The following is a 17,009-nucleotide window of genomic DNA, read 5'->3' on the forward strand; positions in this document are numbered from 1 at the left end:
TACCTTAAGAGCTTCTAAAACGCTCTGCTTCATTTTAGAGGAGCCAATTTTTGAATGAACCCCTTCAGTCTTTTCTGGTATAATTACTTATATTTTATTCCTTCATGGTGCTTTTCCTTTTCTTTTCGGTTTCTCTTAATATTATTTTATTTATTTTCTACTTGTCTCCCTATTCATTTCACAGCACTACTTTACCTATTGATTTGTTCATATTGTTTTGTTCTTTCTGAACTCTTCTCTGGGTTTCATTCATGCTGTGTGATTGTTATTAAGGGAGACATTCCATAAGCTCCTCAGGGTTTCTCTGCTCGTCCTGCACATGCTTTTGATGATGTTGGTATGCATTATGCATATTTTGTTTGAACTGCTCTTTTGTGCAGTGAAAAACAAGTGTTGATATTTATAGTTAGAATCATCTAATGATGGTCCTGTAGATCAGTCACTCATCACAGAGTTGTAATGAACAGGTGAGCGGTGATTAGCTCATGACTAGTCTCGCTGGCCAGCCTCCTCTCCCTTCCGTCCGAGGAGTCTGGCGCCGCAGGTCTCCATAGTGGGATTGCGATGGGCGGCGCTTAGCGGCAGTGCCCGTGGAAAATAGTTTCCAACAATCCAATTTGCCGTTTTCAGCGTGTAACAACGAGCTAGCGTGTAGGTTTCTGCCGTTAGCTTGCTAGCTAGTTAGCGTTGTTGTTTTCACTGAGGCGGCAGGGCACTATTTACAGTGACACACAGAGAGGAGGGAGCCGCTCTGATTGACATGGTCGGAGCCAATGACAGAGTTTGTAATAAGCCGGGAGTGGACATCGGGCAGCGACTGAAACAGTCGCTCCAATGGGAGAGCAGCTGTAGAGCAGGGGAGCATGTGTGTGTGTGTCTGGCCAGACCAAGCGAATGGATCACAATATGGATCCCTTTTCTCTGCATAGCTCTCTACCATTTGCGAAGGCGGCTTTCTGCTATGCTTTTGCCACACACAAACAAATGCACACACACACACACACAGACAGACATACAGTACAATTGCACATACACACACAAACGCAGACACACACACATAATGAGAGCCAGATGAGACGATCATGGAACACACACACACACACACACACACACACACACACACACACACACACACACACACACACACACACACACACACACACACACACACACACACACACACACACACACACACACACACACACACACACACACACACACACACACACACACACAGAGAACTGAGGTCATTCCATTCCAGCATCTCATCTCTGCTGTCAGCTCTAAGTCCTGCTGCCTCCCTGGATTACTGTGCAGCTGGACAGAAGAGAAGAGAGAGAGGAGAAGAGAAGAGAAGAGAAGAGAAGAGAAGAGAAGAGAAGAGAAGAGAAGAGAAGAGAAGAGAAAAGAAGAGAAGAGAAGAGAAGAGAGGGGGCTGAAGGTCTGTAGGAAGGCAGCAGGCAGCAGGCAGGGAGTGAGAGATGGATGGAGAGAGGAGGCAGGCCAGATGAAGGTCTGTAGGAAGGCAGGAGGCAGCAGGCAGGGAGTGAGAGATGGATGGAGAGAGGAGGCAGGCCAGATGAAGGTCTGTAGGAAGGCAGCAGGCAGCAGGCAGGGAGGGAGAGATGGATGGAGAGAGGAGGCAGGCCAGATGAAGGTCTGTAGGAAGGCAGGAGGCAGAGAGAGAGATGGATGGAGAGAGGAGGCAGGCCAGATGAAGGTCTGTAGGAAGGCAGGAGGCAGGGAGCAAGAGATGGATGAAGAGAGGAGGCAGGCCAGATGAAGGTCTGTAGGAAGGCAGGAGGCAGAGAGAGAGATGGATGGAGAGAGGAGGCAGGCCAGATGAAGGTCTGTAGGAAGGCAGCAGGCAGCAGGCAGGGAGCGAGAGATGGATGGAGAGAGGAGGCAGGCCAGATGAAGGTCTGTAGGAAGGCAGGAGGCAGAGAGAGAGATGGATGGAGAGAGGAGGCAGGCCAGATGAAGGTCTGTAGGAAGGCAGCAGGCAGGAGGCAGGGAGTGAGAGATGGATGGAGAGAGGAGGCAGGCCAGATGACGCAGGGTTGTAGAGTTCCGGGGCGAAGGACCCAGAATCTGGGTTAGATTCTTGTCCGGGCTTGAAGGACCCGGAGTCTGGTGGTGCGCCTTCAGGGTTCTGGGCGACGAAGAGCCCAGAGTCTGGTACAGGATCAGTCAGGTATAATAAACCTGGATCAGATGTCTCAGCTCGCGATGTCGCAGGCGTGTCTGTCGGGGTAACTACCCGCATCTCGTCCGGGATCAGACGCGCAGACCTGTGGTACTCGGGAGACTGCCATAGGCTTCACCTCCAGGATCACTATCTTACATGGGACTATTGAACTGGTCCTACTTATGGCCGTCCCAGTCTGGGGATCTGACAGCACTGGTGATGTCATAACTCGTCTCACATCCCATTGTGGTGTCGTCGGTGATGATGTCATATTCAACCATGGCATCATTGGCAAGGACATCACATCTGTCGTGATGTCGCAGGCACCCCCGGCAGGCAGCATTGTGATGTCATCGGTGATGATGTCATCAGAGAAGTGCCGTCCAGAAGCGGCTAGGAACCCAGCCGGACCCAGAGGCCCGTATAGGCCTTGAATGTCAGCCGACGGATCGTGCTCGACGTGGAGCATTTGTAACAGTGTGAGAGAGAGAGAGAGAGAGACAGAGACAGAGAGAGAGACAGAGAGAGAGAGACAGACAGAGAGAGATAGACAGAGAGAGAGAGAGACAGAGAGAGAGAGAGAGAGAGAGAGAGAGAGAGAGAGAGAGAGAGAGAGAGAGAGGAGGCAGGCGAGATGATGTGTACGCAAATGAGGTCCGTGATTGGTCAGCATCATAGATGTAGTTGAGATTTAGCTGTCTTAAAAACATATTTAGAGAGATCACACTTACAACAGACTAAGGGTCTTACCTACATGTGTATGAGGCATATTGTGTTCACAAAATGGACAGTACAGTTTACTTGTCTACCTTTAACAGACGTTGACAAAATTACGCCCTTTAAGTTGAACAGTAGGAGACAGAGATTGAAAATGGCGGAATCATAAAGTCGGGAATTGTTGGAAAACACAAGAAGGATAAGTCATGGAGGGATGAAGGGAGGAACAGATGGGATTGAAGATGACTGGAGGTGAATGGAGAGAGCGAGAAATGGCTGAAGGAACGGATGAAGGCAGCGAGGGAAGAACCTGGGAAGGAACATGGAATCAACACAGGAGGAGAAACGGGCAGATGAATGAATGAATGAATGAATGAATGAATGAATGAATGAATGAATGAATGAATGAATGAATGGAGAAAACAGTGCGAGGAATGTGTGAAAAACATCTGGGGGCCAGTGAGTGATACAAGTCAAGTTTGCGTTTTGCTTCTGTTGTCTACTTCCTGTATACTAGAAGAAGGCGGAGTCGGGGCACGCACAGTTGCAACGAAGCACGCTACAAATGAGCGCGTGAAGCGTGCAGTATTTCTAGTCGTGTGTAAAACGAAACGGCTTCAGATGCTAATCCAATCCCACAGAAAGTGCACTTTTTTCTTTTCTCTTCGTGCACCATCCAACTCACTGCCTCCTCTTAACCCCGCCCTCCCTCCCTCCCCTCCCCCTCCTGACTCCCCTGAGCCCGGCTCCAAATGCTTACAGCCCAGAGGGCGAGGGGTCACGACCTGGATGTAGTTGAGGAAACAGAGGTCAAGCAGAGGTCAAGGTGAGGTCGCAGAGGTCTCTCCTCACTCTGAGCCCCCCCCCTCCCCCAGGGCACTTTGTCAGGTAGATGCAAAACAAAGAGGGAGACTCACAGACTTTGATCCAAAAGTGAAAATGTGCTTCAGTGCAAAGAAGTGACACACGAGAGAGAAGAGACACCAAAGTAATGGCCTCATGTCAACATGTAGTTAGCACATGCGGGGCGGCTTTAGCTCAGGAGGTAGAGCGGGTCGGCCAATGACGCAAGGGTTGGCGGTTCGATCCCCGCTCCCTCCCAGCTGCTGTCGTTGTGTCCTTGGGCAAGACACTTAACCCTCCTTGCTCCCGATGGTGTATAGGCACCCTGCGTGGCAGCCTGCCGCCATCGGTGTATGAATGGGTGAATGTAGACTACCTACTGATTGTAAAGCGCTTTGGATAAAAGCGCTATATAAATGCAGGCCATTTACCACATGCTAAACAATAAGGCCATGTTCAAACTAGGAGGCCAAATCTGATTTGTGACCTATTAATGACTTTATCCAGATTGGTTTTATGAGTCTGGACGCTCCAAGTCTGATTTGTGTCACTTGTCCCAAACCACATATGGAGGTAGTTTCCAATCTGCTTTCGACTGATGTGACTTGAGTGCGGACGCGCAGATCCACCAAATCTGATTTGAACATCACTCACAACTCGTCGTCATCAAATGCTTCTGCGCAGGAAAACCATGTCACCAACGTACGTATTTACTGACGCACGCCCACGTTGTTACCATAGCAACCCATGCAGATAGGCTGTTTAGGTCTGGACACACAGATCCGACTTGAGAATCAGATTTGTGGCAGTGCGGACACACTCCCAAATCAGATTTGGGAAACCAATCAAGATAATGATGATTAATGACTTTAGCAGCAAATCGGATTTGCCTGTAATGTGAACATGGCCTAAGACGTCTTCACTTTCCCCGTAAAATGTAGAGTTTGCGAACAATGTGAGAATTGGTGCACTGCTGATCACACGATCCGAATCACAATCACTTTTATAGAGAGGCAAAGTGAAACGTCGCTTCCTGCTTCAGCACTAGGGGTGTCACGATACACTCAGTTCACGATACGATACGTATCACGATACTGGGTTCACGATAACGATACGATACGATACGATTTTAACAATATTTTTTTAAACTTGAATAATGACAATATATGACTGGAAAAGTAGTATTTTATTTGAAATGCACAAATACAAAACATGCTGTTGTGGGAAATTGTTATTACAATAACAACTAGAAAAAACATGAGATTGGAGATAAGGCTTATCTTGAAATAGAATGAGTTACACCGTCACTTAGATTTACTTTGAACTAAAAGGTTTCTCAGCAGTATAAATTCTCATTATGCATCTTCAGTTTTTCTTCAAACTCAAACAACAAGACTTTTCTTAATCTATTTTTTATGCATCTTCAGTTTTTCCTGTCAAGTAAACAGTTTTGCCAGAAACTCAATTGAATGGTTTCTCTCCTGTATAACTTCTCATGTGTCTCTTCAGAGACTTGTTCAACTGAACTACTTTCCACACATTGAACTTCAACAAACAAAGACGTTTCTTAGTCTATTTTTTGAAAAAAAAAAAAAAAAAAAAAAAAAAAAAAAAAAAAATTTGCGATATGAGATTTCATCTCAACGATACATATCGTGACGTTTTACTATCGCGAAATTTCGTGGGACGATATATTGTGACACCCCTATTCAGCACTGTACCAGAGATTTTCATCCGCCATTTATTTTCCCATAGACATTTCGTAAAATGCTTATAAAATAGTTGTACTTCTTCAAAACAAACGGTTCAGCTAACGCTATAATCGGGAGAGACCATAGAACATTTTACTCGGACCAAAACTTAAAAAAACAACATTGAAAAAATATTTTCTTTAAACCTGCATTTTTTTCAACATTTTGGTCCAAGTGAAATGTTATGCGATCTCTCCTGTTTCTAAATATATCTGTACCGTTTGGTTTGAACCAGTAAAACAATTTTTATACGCATTCTACGAAATGTCTATGGGAAAATAAATGGCGGATGAAAATCTGGTACATGCATGCAAGCTAAACTGAACAAACAAGGACAGCGATCAAAGGTATATAAAGCAAGTTAGCTGCTATTTAGATTATATACAGTGAGTGTGATGTAGAGTGACCGCTATAAATATGTATATAAGAAGCGATAAAATAAAGAAATAATTGTATAGCTATGTAGAGTAGACTAGCATAATTATGTGAACCATGATGATATCTAAAGCAACATGAGTTGAGTTAACTTGAGAGCATTTTTTAGTTGTTACTGAAAGTGAGGCCCCAGAGTTTGAGAAACAGTCAAAGAGAAACGAAATGGAGAGGGAGAGAGAGAAAACAAGAGACGGAGAGAGAGAGAGAGAGAGAGAGAGAGAGAGAGAGAGAGAACACAGGAAGACTGAACAGATGTGTAGTAGCTACCTGGTGATGTTCGGATGCTGAGGCTGCGTGTGAAGTCGTCTTTGAGGGAGTTGAGAACAGCTGTCATGTCCTCCTTCACTTCCACCAGACTGATGATGTCTTCCACCAGAGCAGAGTTGATGTTCACCTTAGCCGACTGGCCCTTTCCCTTGGCTGGTGTTACGTTAGGAGGGACGAAGAGGGAGGGAAGGAAGAAAGAAAGAAAGAAAGGCAAACCTCATATCAATACTGATAACCAGATTTAAGTAATCCACAATTAAGCCTCTGCTCTATTTTTTCCACTTTCATTTGGTTGCATTTACTGTGAAAGTGTAAGAGGAACCAGGGAGATGGAGTGAGTGATGAAAGGTCTTATCCTGCCTGCTTGCTGGACCCTGGTCAGAAAAAAACAAATATATATATGTATGTATGTATGTATGTATGTACTGTATGTATGTATGTATGTATGTATGTATGTACATGTATGTACTGTATGTATTAGGGGTGTCACTGTCACGATACACTAATTTCACGATACGATACGATACACGATATCGGGTTCACGATAACGATACGATACGATATTTTAACAATATTTTTTTTAACAAAAGTAAATAATTTTTATGTATTTATTTATCATTTATTTAACCATGTGAGTCCCGTTGAAATCGAAACCTCTTTTCAAGGGAGCCCTGGGAAAATACTGGAAAAATAGTCTTTCATTTGAAATACACAAAATACAAAACAATTGCTGTTTTTGGAAATTGTTATTATAATAACTAGAAAACAACATGGAAGATAATGCTTCTCTTGCAATAGAATGTGTCACACTGTCACAAACTAAATGTTTGTTGCATGGTGAAAGAAAAATAAAGTATACAATCTATTTCTTAAATAACTCATGCTCAATGGTCCCTAAACTTATGTACCGTAATCTTATGTACCCCTTGAGCTGTTTTGCCATGCCAGTAGTAGTCTACCCCCCACTCATGCGTGTTGATTCTGCTAAATTTGTTCTATTATTATTCAGGAGCATTTTTTTTTTTTTTTTTTACAATATAATTTTTTTCTGACGATATCGATACCGTGACGTTTCGATATCACGATATATCGTGCGACGAAATATCGTGACATCCCTAGTATGTATGTATGTATGTATGTATGTATGTATGTATATATATATATATATATATATATATGTATATATAAAAATCTAGGACACTCATGGTTTAGGAGCACTTGTCCCGGGATCCCGAATCCTGTCCTGTTTGTCCCGAAAATGTACCATGCTGTGAGACTCACTTACTTGAATGCTGTGGAGACCTGACTTGGTGACACAGTAACGTTAATATTGAAAAATGCTGCACTGAACGTAGCCAGTTGTGTCTTTTGGAGCGCTGCCAAATTGTCATGAATAATTAATGAATAACAATGCACGGCTGGGGAGATACTAGGCGCAAAGCGCAACGAGCTGCTGCTGCTTTAAACCGGACGACGGAGTGCAGGAGGAATTTGTGATCAAAATAAAATGTCGTCTAAAAAATGTGTTTTATGTTCCTACAGCTTAATGTCAATCTCAGCCGCTGAAAAGACGTTTAGAATGATTGTAACATACCTGTCACCTGTGCGTAATGGTGCATAATGGTCTTGTAAACACAGCCGTGCGCTTCATATCCTCGCAGTCAATCTATCTACTAGGCTATTTTATCCATCTGTAACTGATCTTCATAATAATCATAGCAAATGATCACAGTTCTAGTCATGTTACTACTCTAAATTATATACATTAGAATCCGTCTGACATTATGTTTGAAATGACGTGGACTACTTGAGATTTGAGACTTGTGAACAATCTTTATTTGTGTCTATATTAACATGCTACTAATAATAATGTCAGCTAATCATTGCTGATACTGTATGCTAATAGATAAAGGAGTGAGGATAATACAGTACATGCTTTGAATTCCTCAGTTTTAGCTAGGCAGTGTTCTAAGCAGAGTGGATGGCATGCAGCAGATGATAGAACGCTCATCCATAAGATACTTGAGATTTGACTTGGTCTATTAGCTCAAAGACTTCCAGACTTGACTTGGAGTCGAGCTCAAAGACTTGAGACTTCACTTGGACTTGCAAAAAAATGACTGGTGAGCATCTCTGCTGTCAGGTGCATGGGGCTTAAGTGTACAGGTGCTTGGATAGAATCCTGCTTAAAGCTGATTGGATGTCACTTTTGCTGGCCACTGATCAGCTCCACTGGAGCAGTTGGGCGTTAAGGGCCTTGCTCAAGGGCACCTCAGTGGTGGTAACGAGCGAGGGGCAAGCGCTGCCTTTTCACTTTCCCCACCCAGATTTATCCTGCCGGTCCCGGTGATTGAACCGACGACCTTCTGGTCACAAGCTCGCTTCTCTAACCTTTAGGCCACAACTGCAAATGACAGGTTCTCCCTAGGCTTTCCCCATAACTTTTTCTTATTGTTTCTACACAGTGTGTGTGTGTGTGTGTGTGTGTGTGTGTGTGTGTGTGTGTGTGTGTGTGTGTGTGTGTGTGTGTGCCGTGTGTGTGTATGTAGGATAGATGGATGTTGCCAGTGTAATTGACTAAGTGTGAGAGTGGATGGGTGTGAGTGTGGATAAAACTCCTCATTTTAAGTTGCTAATCTTATGTTGCTTTCCTTGATGTTATTAATGTATTACATTACCCACACTAATGTATATTTACTACATATCTTGTATACTGTACATAACAGATGCATATTTGTTTTATGTTTAATATTTTGTGTAACCTAACAGCTGTATTCTATAGTCTGTATTCTGTACCCTGTTTTTATATTTGCCTTATAACATCTAGGGACAAACATTGCAAACTAGCTTAGGCTATAAATGTCAGGATATATAACAAAGACTGTTTCCTGTGAATGCTCTATGTTTATGTATCTGTCTCTATAGAAATAAACTTTTCAATCAATCAATCAATTCTGACAAACTATTTCCCTACTGTAAAGTACTCATAAAAGAGACAGGACACAAGAAGTTACTTCTCCGGCTCCACACTCTCACTGTACTGACCTTTTGCCTTCTTGGTGGCATAGAGCCTGGTGCAGGCGGCAGGGAAGTGAGGGGTGTGGTGGCACAGAAGAAGTGGCGCACTGGCCCTGGCAGGGGGCGCTACAGGAGACCTGGCCAGTCGCACCAGGGACTGCCACAGCACAGGCCGCAGCAGGCCCACGAGACTCATGGCCATAACTGTGAAAGAGAAGAGAGAGTATAAAGTGAAAACTTGAGATATCAGCGGAGGGACACAGATACAGACACAGAGGCATCCAGGTGGGAAAGAATTGAGTCAATTAAAATGTATTTTTATACCCCTCGAAATCGAGCGCAGATAAACAACCTTTCCCCCTTAACTCCCCTTGTCCTCTTCTCCCTACTTCTTCTTCTGTGGTGTTTTACAGCAGTTGGCATCCTTTATGTTGCATTACCGACTACTTCTCCAATTTTAACTAAGATGACAAATTCTGCACCAATCTGTTCATGAAACCACCAACGTCAACAATATGAATCAAAATGAAGCAATAGCCCACATCAACCAGTAGGAGGTAGGCCTAGGCCTACTACTTCTCTATTGACAGCAATAAGATTAGACTTGTAGAGCCCTGCATGCCACGGGCCTCAAATCTATAGGCCTTAGCCCGGCCCGGGCCCTACATGTTCAGGCCCGAGCCCGATGTGAGCCCTACGGCTTGTCCCCGAACCTTCTGTGTTTGATCCATTTCAATTTGATCAATTTTATATTTCGAATAGCCTAAGCAAATCAACACTACAAAAAAGTACATTCAAACACACACACGCGTGCGCACACACACACACACACACACACACAAAAGCTATATAGACCCTAAAAGTGACTCTACATTCACGAACCCACACACGCGTTGAGGCATTCCTAGAGGGGAAACTCCCATTTGGAAAATTCACAACAGGAGACCAGCGACTTCTTTTCTATGGACTAAGCCGCCTCCCACCTCGCAAATCCCGTCTCAACCGTGAACATGTGTCACTGAACCGTATCACTTGGACTTGCAAAAAAATGACTGGTGAGCATCTCTGCTGTCAGGTGCATGGGGCTTAAGTGTACAGGTGCTTGGATAGAATCCTGCTTAAAGCTGATTGGATGTCACTTTTGCTGGCCACTGATCAGCTCCACTGGAGCAGTTGGGCGTTAAGGGCCTTGCTCAAGGGCACCTCAGTGGTGGTAACGAGCGAGGGGCAAGCGCTGCCTTTTCACTTTCCCCACCCAGATTTATCCTGCCGGTCCCGGTGATTGAACCGACGACCTTCTGGTCACAAGCTCGCTTCTCTAACCTTTAGGCCACAACTGCAAATGACAGGTTCTCCCTAGGCTTTCCCCATAACTTTTTCTTATTGTTTCTACACAGTGTGTGTGTGTGTGTGTGTGTGTGTGTGTGTGTGTGTGTGTGTGTGTGTGTGTGTGTGTGTGTGTGTGTGTGTGCCGTGTGTGTGTATGTAGGATAGATGGATGTTGCCAGTGTAATTGACTAAGTGTGAGAGTGGATGGGTGTGAGTGTGGATAAAACTCCTCATTTTAAGTTGCTAATCTTATGTTGCTTTCCTTGATGTTATTAATGTATTACATTACCCACACTAATGTATATTTACTACATATCTTGTATACTGTACATAACAGATGCATATTTGTTTTATGTTTAATATTTTGTGTAACCTAACAGCTGTATTCTATAGTCTGTATTCTGTACCCTGTTTTTATATTTGCCTTATAACATCTAGGGACAAACATTGCAAACTAGCTTAGGCTATAAATGTCAGGATATATAACAAAGACTGTTTCCTGTGAATGCTCTATGTTTATGTATCTGTCTCTATAGAAATAAACTTTTCAATCAATCAATCAATTCTGACAAACTATTTCCCTACTGTAAAGTACTCATAAAAGAGACAGGACACAAGAAGTTACTTCTCCGGCTCCACACTCTCACTGTACTGACCTTTTGCCTTCTTGGTGGCATAGAGCCTGGTGCAGGCGGCAGGGAAGTGAGGGGTGTGGTGGCACAGAAGAAGTGGCGCACTGGCCCTGGCAGGGGGCGCTACAGGAGACCTGGCCAGTCGCACCAGGGACTGCCACAGCACAGGCCGCAGCAGGCCCACGAGACTCATGGCCATAACTGTGAAAGAGAAGAGAGAGTATAAAGTGAAAACTTGAGATATCAGCGGAGGGACACAGATACAGACACAGAGGCATCCAGGTGGGAAAGAATTGAGTCAATTAAAATGTATTTTTATACCCCTCGAAATCGAGCGCAGATAAACAACCTTTCCCCCTTAACTCCCCTTGTCCTCTTCTCCCTACTTCTTCTTCTGTGGTGTTTTACAGCAGTTGGCATCCTTTATGTTGCATTACCGACTACTTCTCCAATTTTAACTAAGATGACAAATTCTGCACCAATCTGTTCATGAAACCACCAACGTCAACAATATGAATCAAAATGAAGCAATAGCCCACATCAACCAGTAGGAGGTAGGCCTAGGCCTACTACTTCTCTATTGACAGCAATAAGATTAGACTTGTAGAGCCCTGCATGCCACGGGCCTCAAATCTATAGGCCTTAGCCCGGCCCGGGCCCTACATGTTCAGGCCCGAGCCCGATGTGAGCCCTACGGCTTGTCCCCGAACCTTCTGTGTTTGATCCATTTCAATTTGATCAATTTTATATTTCGAATAGCCTAAGCAAATCAACACTACAAAAAAGTACATTCAAACACACACACGCGTGCGCACACACACACACACACACACACACAAAAGCTATATAGACCCTAAAAGTGACTCTACATTCACGAACCCACACACGCGTTGAGGCATTCCTAGAGGGGAAACTCCCATTTGGAAAATTCACAACAGGAGACCAGCGACTTCTTTTCTATGGACTAAGCCGCCTCCCACCTCGCAAATCCCGTCTCAACCGTGAACATGTGTCACTGAACCGTATCGCACACGGACGCATGTACACACACACGGACGCATGTACACACACACACACACACACACACACACACACACACACACACTCAGAGACAACTAAACCCACAGACAGAACCCCCCCTGGTCTTTCACAGTCAGTGGTTCTGAACGGCTGCCTGCCAGTGTGTTGCAGCCTGAATGGCATGCTGTAGTCTCTATTGTCTGGTGTGCATTAACACTCTGTGGCCCACAGCATACAGCTGTGTTAACACTACAGACAGACACGCCCGCTCACAAAGCAGCAGCCATCTGCAAGCTGCACCAAATGCACTAAGCAATTATTTGCAGGTTGAAGAAACTTCATGAGAGAAAACCAGGGCATAATTTGAGCTCGGCATTGAAAACAAATCCAATTTGAAGCTAGCTAAGTGATATCCCAGGTTTTCTTGCTCCTTCTAGGCATTTCTGTAAAGAAAATGTCCAAAATGATCCTGGTCTGATTTGATTTAGAAAAGCAAATGATTATTGCCGGAAAATAACGAGAAGTCTACTCTATTGCATAATGACATATACGTTTATTTTATGGGTATGTATGCATGCATGAAAATACTGTTTTAAGAGCAGACAGAATTCCCACCCCCAGCACCTGCCTGGTGCCAACGACCCATTCAAAACATTACCTATTGATATTAACAGGACCCCACACATATTCCAATGGTAATATTTAGGTTAGAGTGAGAGCCACCTCCAATAAAAACCCAAACAGGCAGACAGGTTTCCTGACGAGCTGATCTGATATGACAGACAGGCGTACGCTGGCCGAGGGGAGCAGAGAGGCTGGATGAGGGCTGGTGATGGAACTCTTTACAGAGGAAGTCAGGCAGAAACAGTGCAGCACAGGTGTTCTTCAGGTGAATACTGTATCCTGCTTATTCCAGACAGAGAGAGAGAGCGAGCAGCAGCTGCTGACACGCCTCTCTTCCTACTGGCAGGCAGGAGCCAGCTGAGTACAGTAAGCCCGCATCATGGTGTCTCTTTCTTGACTAACAGAAAAGAATACAGCAAGAATATCTGATAATGCTCTGACTGGCTCCGCCTCGGTGCTACTTCATCAAATCATTAAAAAAAAAAGTTAAAAATCTTGCCAACATACTAAAAGTTACACCTACAGAAATGTCTGGGCAGCTGGTTAAACAAACGCCAATTCATTTTACATGTGGAAAGCAAAGTTATAAAGACAAGGCAGCTGGTAGCAGATTATAGATATTACGGTATATGTACAAATACATGTGATGATAGTAGGTTAGTAGATTTGACTGGTCACCTATGATGCTGTATCAGACAGGCGGCTGTGTGTATGAAGGTCGATGTGGTTGTGGGGTAGCATGCATGTAGCAGGTCTTTCTTTCCCCTTTTTGCCCAAAACCACGATCAAAACCCGATATAAATCACAGTCACATAGCTACTAACATCAATTCAGCTACAATCTGGGGAAACATACCGTTTGAATTACTCCAAACGTCGCACTTACACAAGCATGGCAGAGGAAAACATGCTATGTATGTGTGTCGTCATCATCAAGCTACGACGAGTCGAGGGAGAGGGTCAGAGGGTTTGTTTGAAATGTTTCACACGATGGCCCGAGTGAGCGGAGTTGGGCACGGATACCGGAGAAAACCACGGAGAAAACCTACACGAGCGGAGAAGGATAACAAATCGAGTGCGCCTCTCGATTCCCTGACGTTACACGACGTACGTCATCAGCCTGCGCCTTTGTTGTCAAACGACAGGGATCTCTGAGCGAGCTAGGAGCTAAAAGTGGATTTTGTGGGAAGAATATCGCCTCGAAATGACCAGGAATACGTTTGATATGACCGAATCTTCCCGAAAGTAGGAATCCGTTGCGTTAGGTGAACAGTTTGCTATCAGGGAGACGTTTTACGGGACAAGGAAGAGGTAAAAGTGACCGTTGCAGCAGGCGGTAACGTTAGCTCGCAGCTAACTAGTGGACAGATATGTGAGACAGTTGATTAGCTAGCTAGCTAACAGCAAGCTAACCTTACCATCTTGATTACATTTTGAGGGAGATGACAAACGTCAGCATTTTACTGCATTATAGAATTATAGAAATCACATTGACCACGGTACATAATAATACTATAATGACTCACAGTGTACATTACTGTGGCTATTAAAGTGAATCTTGAATGTTGAATTTGCTCCATCTAAATATGACGTTCTAGGGCTAACGTTACTTCCTGTAGGTTTAAGTGAAAACAATCCAAATACCTCTGACATGTACGTCTCTGTCCTTCCCTCAGAGGACCCATGTCGTCTGCAGCAGAGACGGTGGAAAATGCCTCCATCATATCAGAGAGTACCCACGATGGAAACCGCTTATGGATAGGCAACATCGATGCCAAAATCACAGAGTGAGTAGTTAAGTCCCCCCCTGCCAGCCTCAGTCAGTACCTTTATCGTATTCTCCCTAGACAGGTGTGTGTGTGTCTCTCTCTCTCTCTCTCTCTCTCTGTGTCTGACTCTGAGGCTTGCACGTCATTGATTGTTGTTGATCCATCCATCTTCGTCCTTACTATTCCACTGCTATTGTTTGGGCTCAACAAACTCTAACATTATTTATGAGTGTGGGGCCATTGGTAAAAAAGAGATGCTGTAAGTCAGCTGCCCATGTGTCACTTGACTAAACGTTTTGAAATAGCATGCCACTAGATAAGAAGCTAAACAAACGTTTAGCGTGTAAAGTAAGAACTCTCTGTGGGCCCCAAAACCCATCAGTATTGTCAATTATCACTCTTATTTCCTTCTGGGTAGCGCTGAAGAAGCTTTTGTGTAAATCTTTACAGCTTGTTGCGGCGATATTTTGTCACATCAAAAATAGCGTTGGATCAAAAAATTTGAACTTGTTGCATCATGATCAGGGAGTAAACAGGGAAGGAGACTATTTTTATGTGAAAATCTGTCAATATGAAGTATGGGTGTGTCATATCGTATTGTTATCGATATAACGTTACAATTCATGTTCATGTCATCAAAAATTCATATTGTGATAATAATGGCAATATTCTGACTTGTTGATGTAATGATGTCACACTGTTACGCTGTGTACGGTGTGATGTACGGTTAGGCACAGCAACAACAAGCATGGCTGAAAGCGCCTCCATGATGGAGGAGGAGTTAATTCCAAAAAGGGGAGTGGCTTCAGTAGTGTGGAAGTGGTTTGGTTACAAAAGAGCATGTGCAACAAACCAAGGTAATATTTGAAGGCATTTTGACTATTTGAAGGCAAACTGTTACGTAATGTAATATAAAACTATAGCACTTATTTTGTGGCAATTTTATATTAATTTATATTAATATTTTGTCATATCATCAAGAATATTGTTTATCGCAGAAATGCTCTGAAATACCGTGATATTTCAGGGCCATTTTGGCCACCCCTAAATGTGAAGACAATGTGATCAACTCATCTGCATGATGTGAATTTTGCCAGTGAGAGGCTTGTTTTTATGATCACTTCTGGCTTGCCTGGAAAGCAGGCAAGAGCAGCCGAGTGCAGTCAGGCGAGGCATCAAGAAGCTGAACAAACTCATTGCTCTTTTTCTTCTTCTTCAGTTCTGTTTAACGGCACTTAAAAACAAGACATTAGAGGATGCATCTTGGGCTTTGGGAAACACTGATCGCCATTTTTTTCACCATTTTCTGACATTTTATAGACCAAACAAACAACTAATCGATTAATCAAGAAAATAATCGACAGATTAATCGATAATGAAAATAATCATTGGTTGCAGGCAGCCCTATTTTAATGTGGGCATTACATGTGGTATTTTTGGAAAATATGGAGTGACAGCTTGGGAATAGATCTAAAATGGAAGTTTCTTCATTTCACTGTGGGCGTGAGATACACACGTGTGCTGTGTTGAACCAGTGAGCGCTCAGCTCGATGCGTTTCTCCTCATCCTCTGAGCTGTGGAGTCGGGTGCAGTTGGTGTGGAGCAAAACTGCGGCGCCTCGCTCCGAATCTGCGCCCGCCCCGGTCTCACGAGAGTCCCGTGGCTCACGCAGACGAGCAAGTCCGCCATCTTTTCTAACCATCATGCAACGGACCACGCAAGTCGCTGGTCGAAACTAGGCAGGACGTGCTCATCTCAAACAAGGTTACTGTGTTAGTGTGGTAACTAAGGGTGTCAAAAATAATCGATTATAAGATGCATCGCGATCGATTCACAAATGTCAAAAATCGTTTTTTTTTTCTTTTTTTAATAATCAAATAAAAATATAATGGAAGTACATGCAGTTGTTTATTTTAATTATGGATCATAATACAATGCAATTCCAAATGCACTTTTATTTTAAAAGTAGCCACACAGTGAGAAAAAAGAAAGTGAGAAAAAATAAATCATGTATTGGGGAAAAAAAGTGATGCATCGATTTAAGATGCATCGAGATGCATCGATAATCGTAATCGAATCGTAGCCCTCTGAATCGTAATCGAATCGAATCGTGAGGCCAGCGAAGATTCACAGCCCTATAACTAGGGGTGTCAAAAATAATCGATTATAAGATGCATCACGATGCGGACGTGTACGATTCTGCATCGATTCACAAATGTCAAAAATCGATTATTTAAAAAAAAATAATAATAATAATAATAAAATAAAATATAATGGAAGTACATGCAGTTGTTTATTTTAATTATGGATCATAATACAATGCAATTCCAAATGCACTTTTATTTTAAAAGTAGCCACACAGTGAGAAAAAATATAGTGGGAAAAATAAATCATGTATTGCGGAAAAAAGTGATGCA

General features: G+C 43.5%; 2 protein-coding genes across 3 annotated transcripts in view; one reads left to right on the forward strand and one right to left on the reverse strand.

The window, feature by feature from the left end:
• mrrf (mitochondrial ribosome recycling factor) overlaps positions 1-13,743 on the reverse strand; it is a 29,157-nt gene extending 15,414 nt beyond the window's left edge. The window contains exons 1-4 of one of the 2 annotated variants that reach the window (XM_083657903.1): positions 13,680-13,743; positions 11,205-11,381; positions 9,247-9,423; positions 6,202-6,354 (exon numbers count right to left, since the gene is read on the reverse strand). In XM_083657903.1, coding sequence (XP_083514029.1) covers positions 6,202-6,354; positions 9,247-9,423; positions 11,205-11,379 — 505 coding nt within the window. In that variant the 5' untranslated portion in view covers positions 11,380-11,381; positions 13,680-13,743. Of the gene's footprint in view, positions 1-6,201; positions 6,355-9,246; positions 9,424-11,204; positions 11,382-13,502 lie in introns of both variants that reach the window. The other variant, XM_083657902.1, reaches the window with a different exon arrangement.
• A 231-nt stretch (positions 13,744-13,974) lies between these two features.
• The window catches only part of rbm18 (RNA binding motif protein 18), a 33,610-nt gene continuing 30,575 nt past the window's right edge, over positions 13,975-17,009 (forward strand). Inside the window, exons 1-2 of the mRNA XM_083657485.1 lie at positions 13,975-14,134; positions 14,500-14,610. Of these exons, the coding sequence (XP_083513611.1) occupies positions 14,507-14,610 (104 nt within the window). The 5' untranslated portion in view covers positions 13,975-14,134; positions 14,500-14,506. The remainder of the gene's footprint in view (positions 14,135-14,499; positions 14,611-17,009) is intronic.

The sequence above is a fragment of the Poromitra crassiceps genome, assembly GCF_964638095.1.
Source record: "Poromitra crassiceps genome assembly, chromosome: 21".
NCBI classification, from domain to species: Eukaryota; Metazoa; Chordata; class Actinopteri; order Beryciformes; family Melamphaidae; genus Poromitra; species Poromitra crassiceps.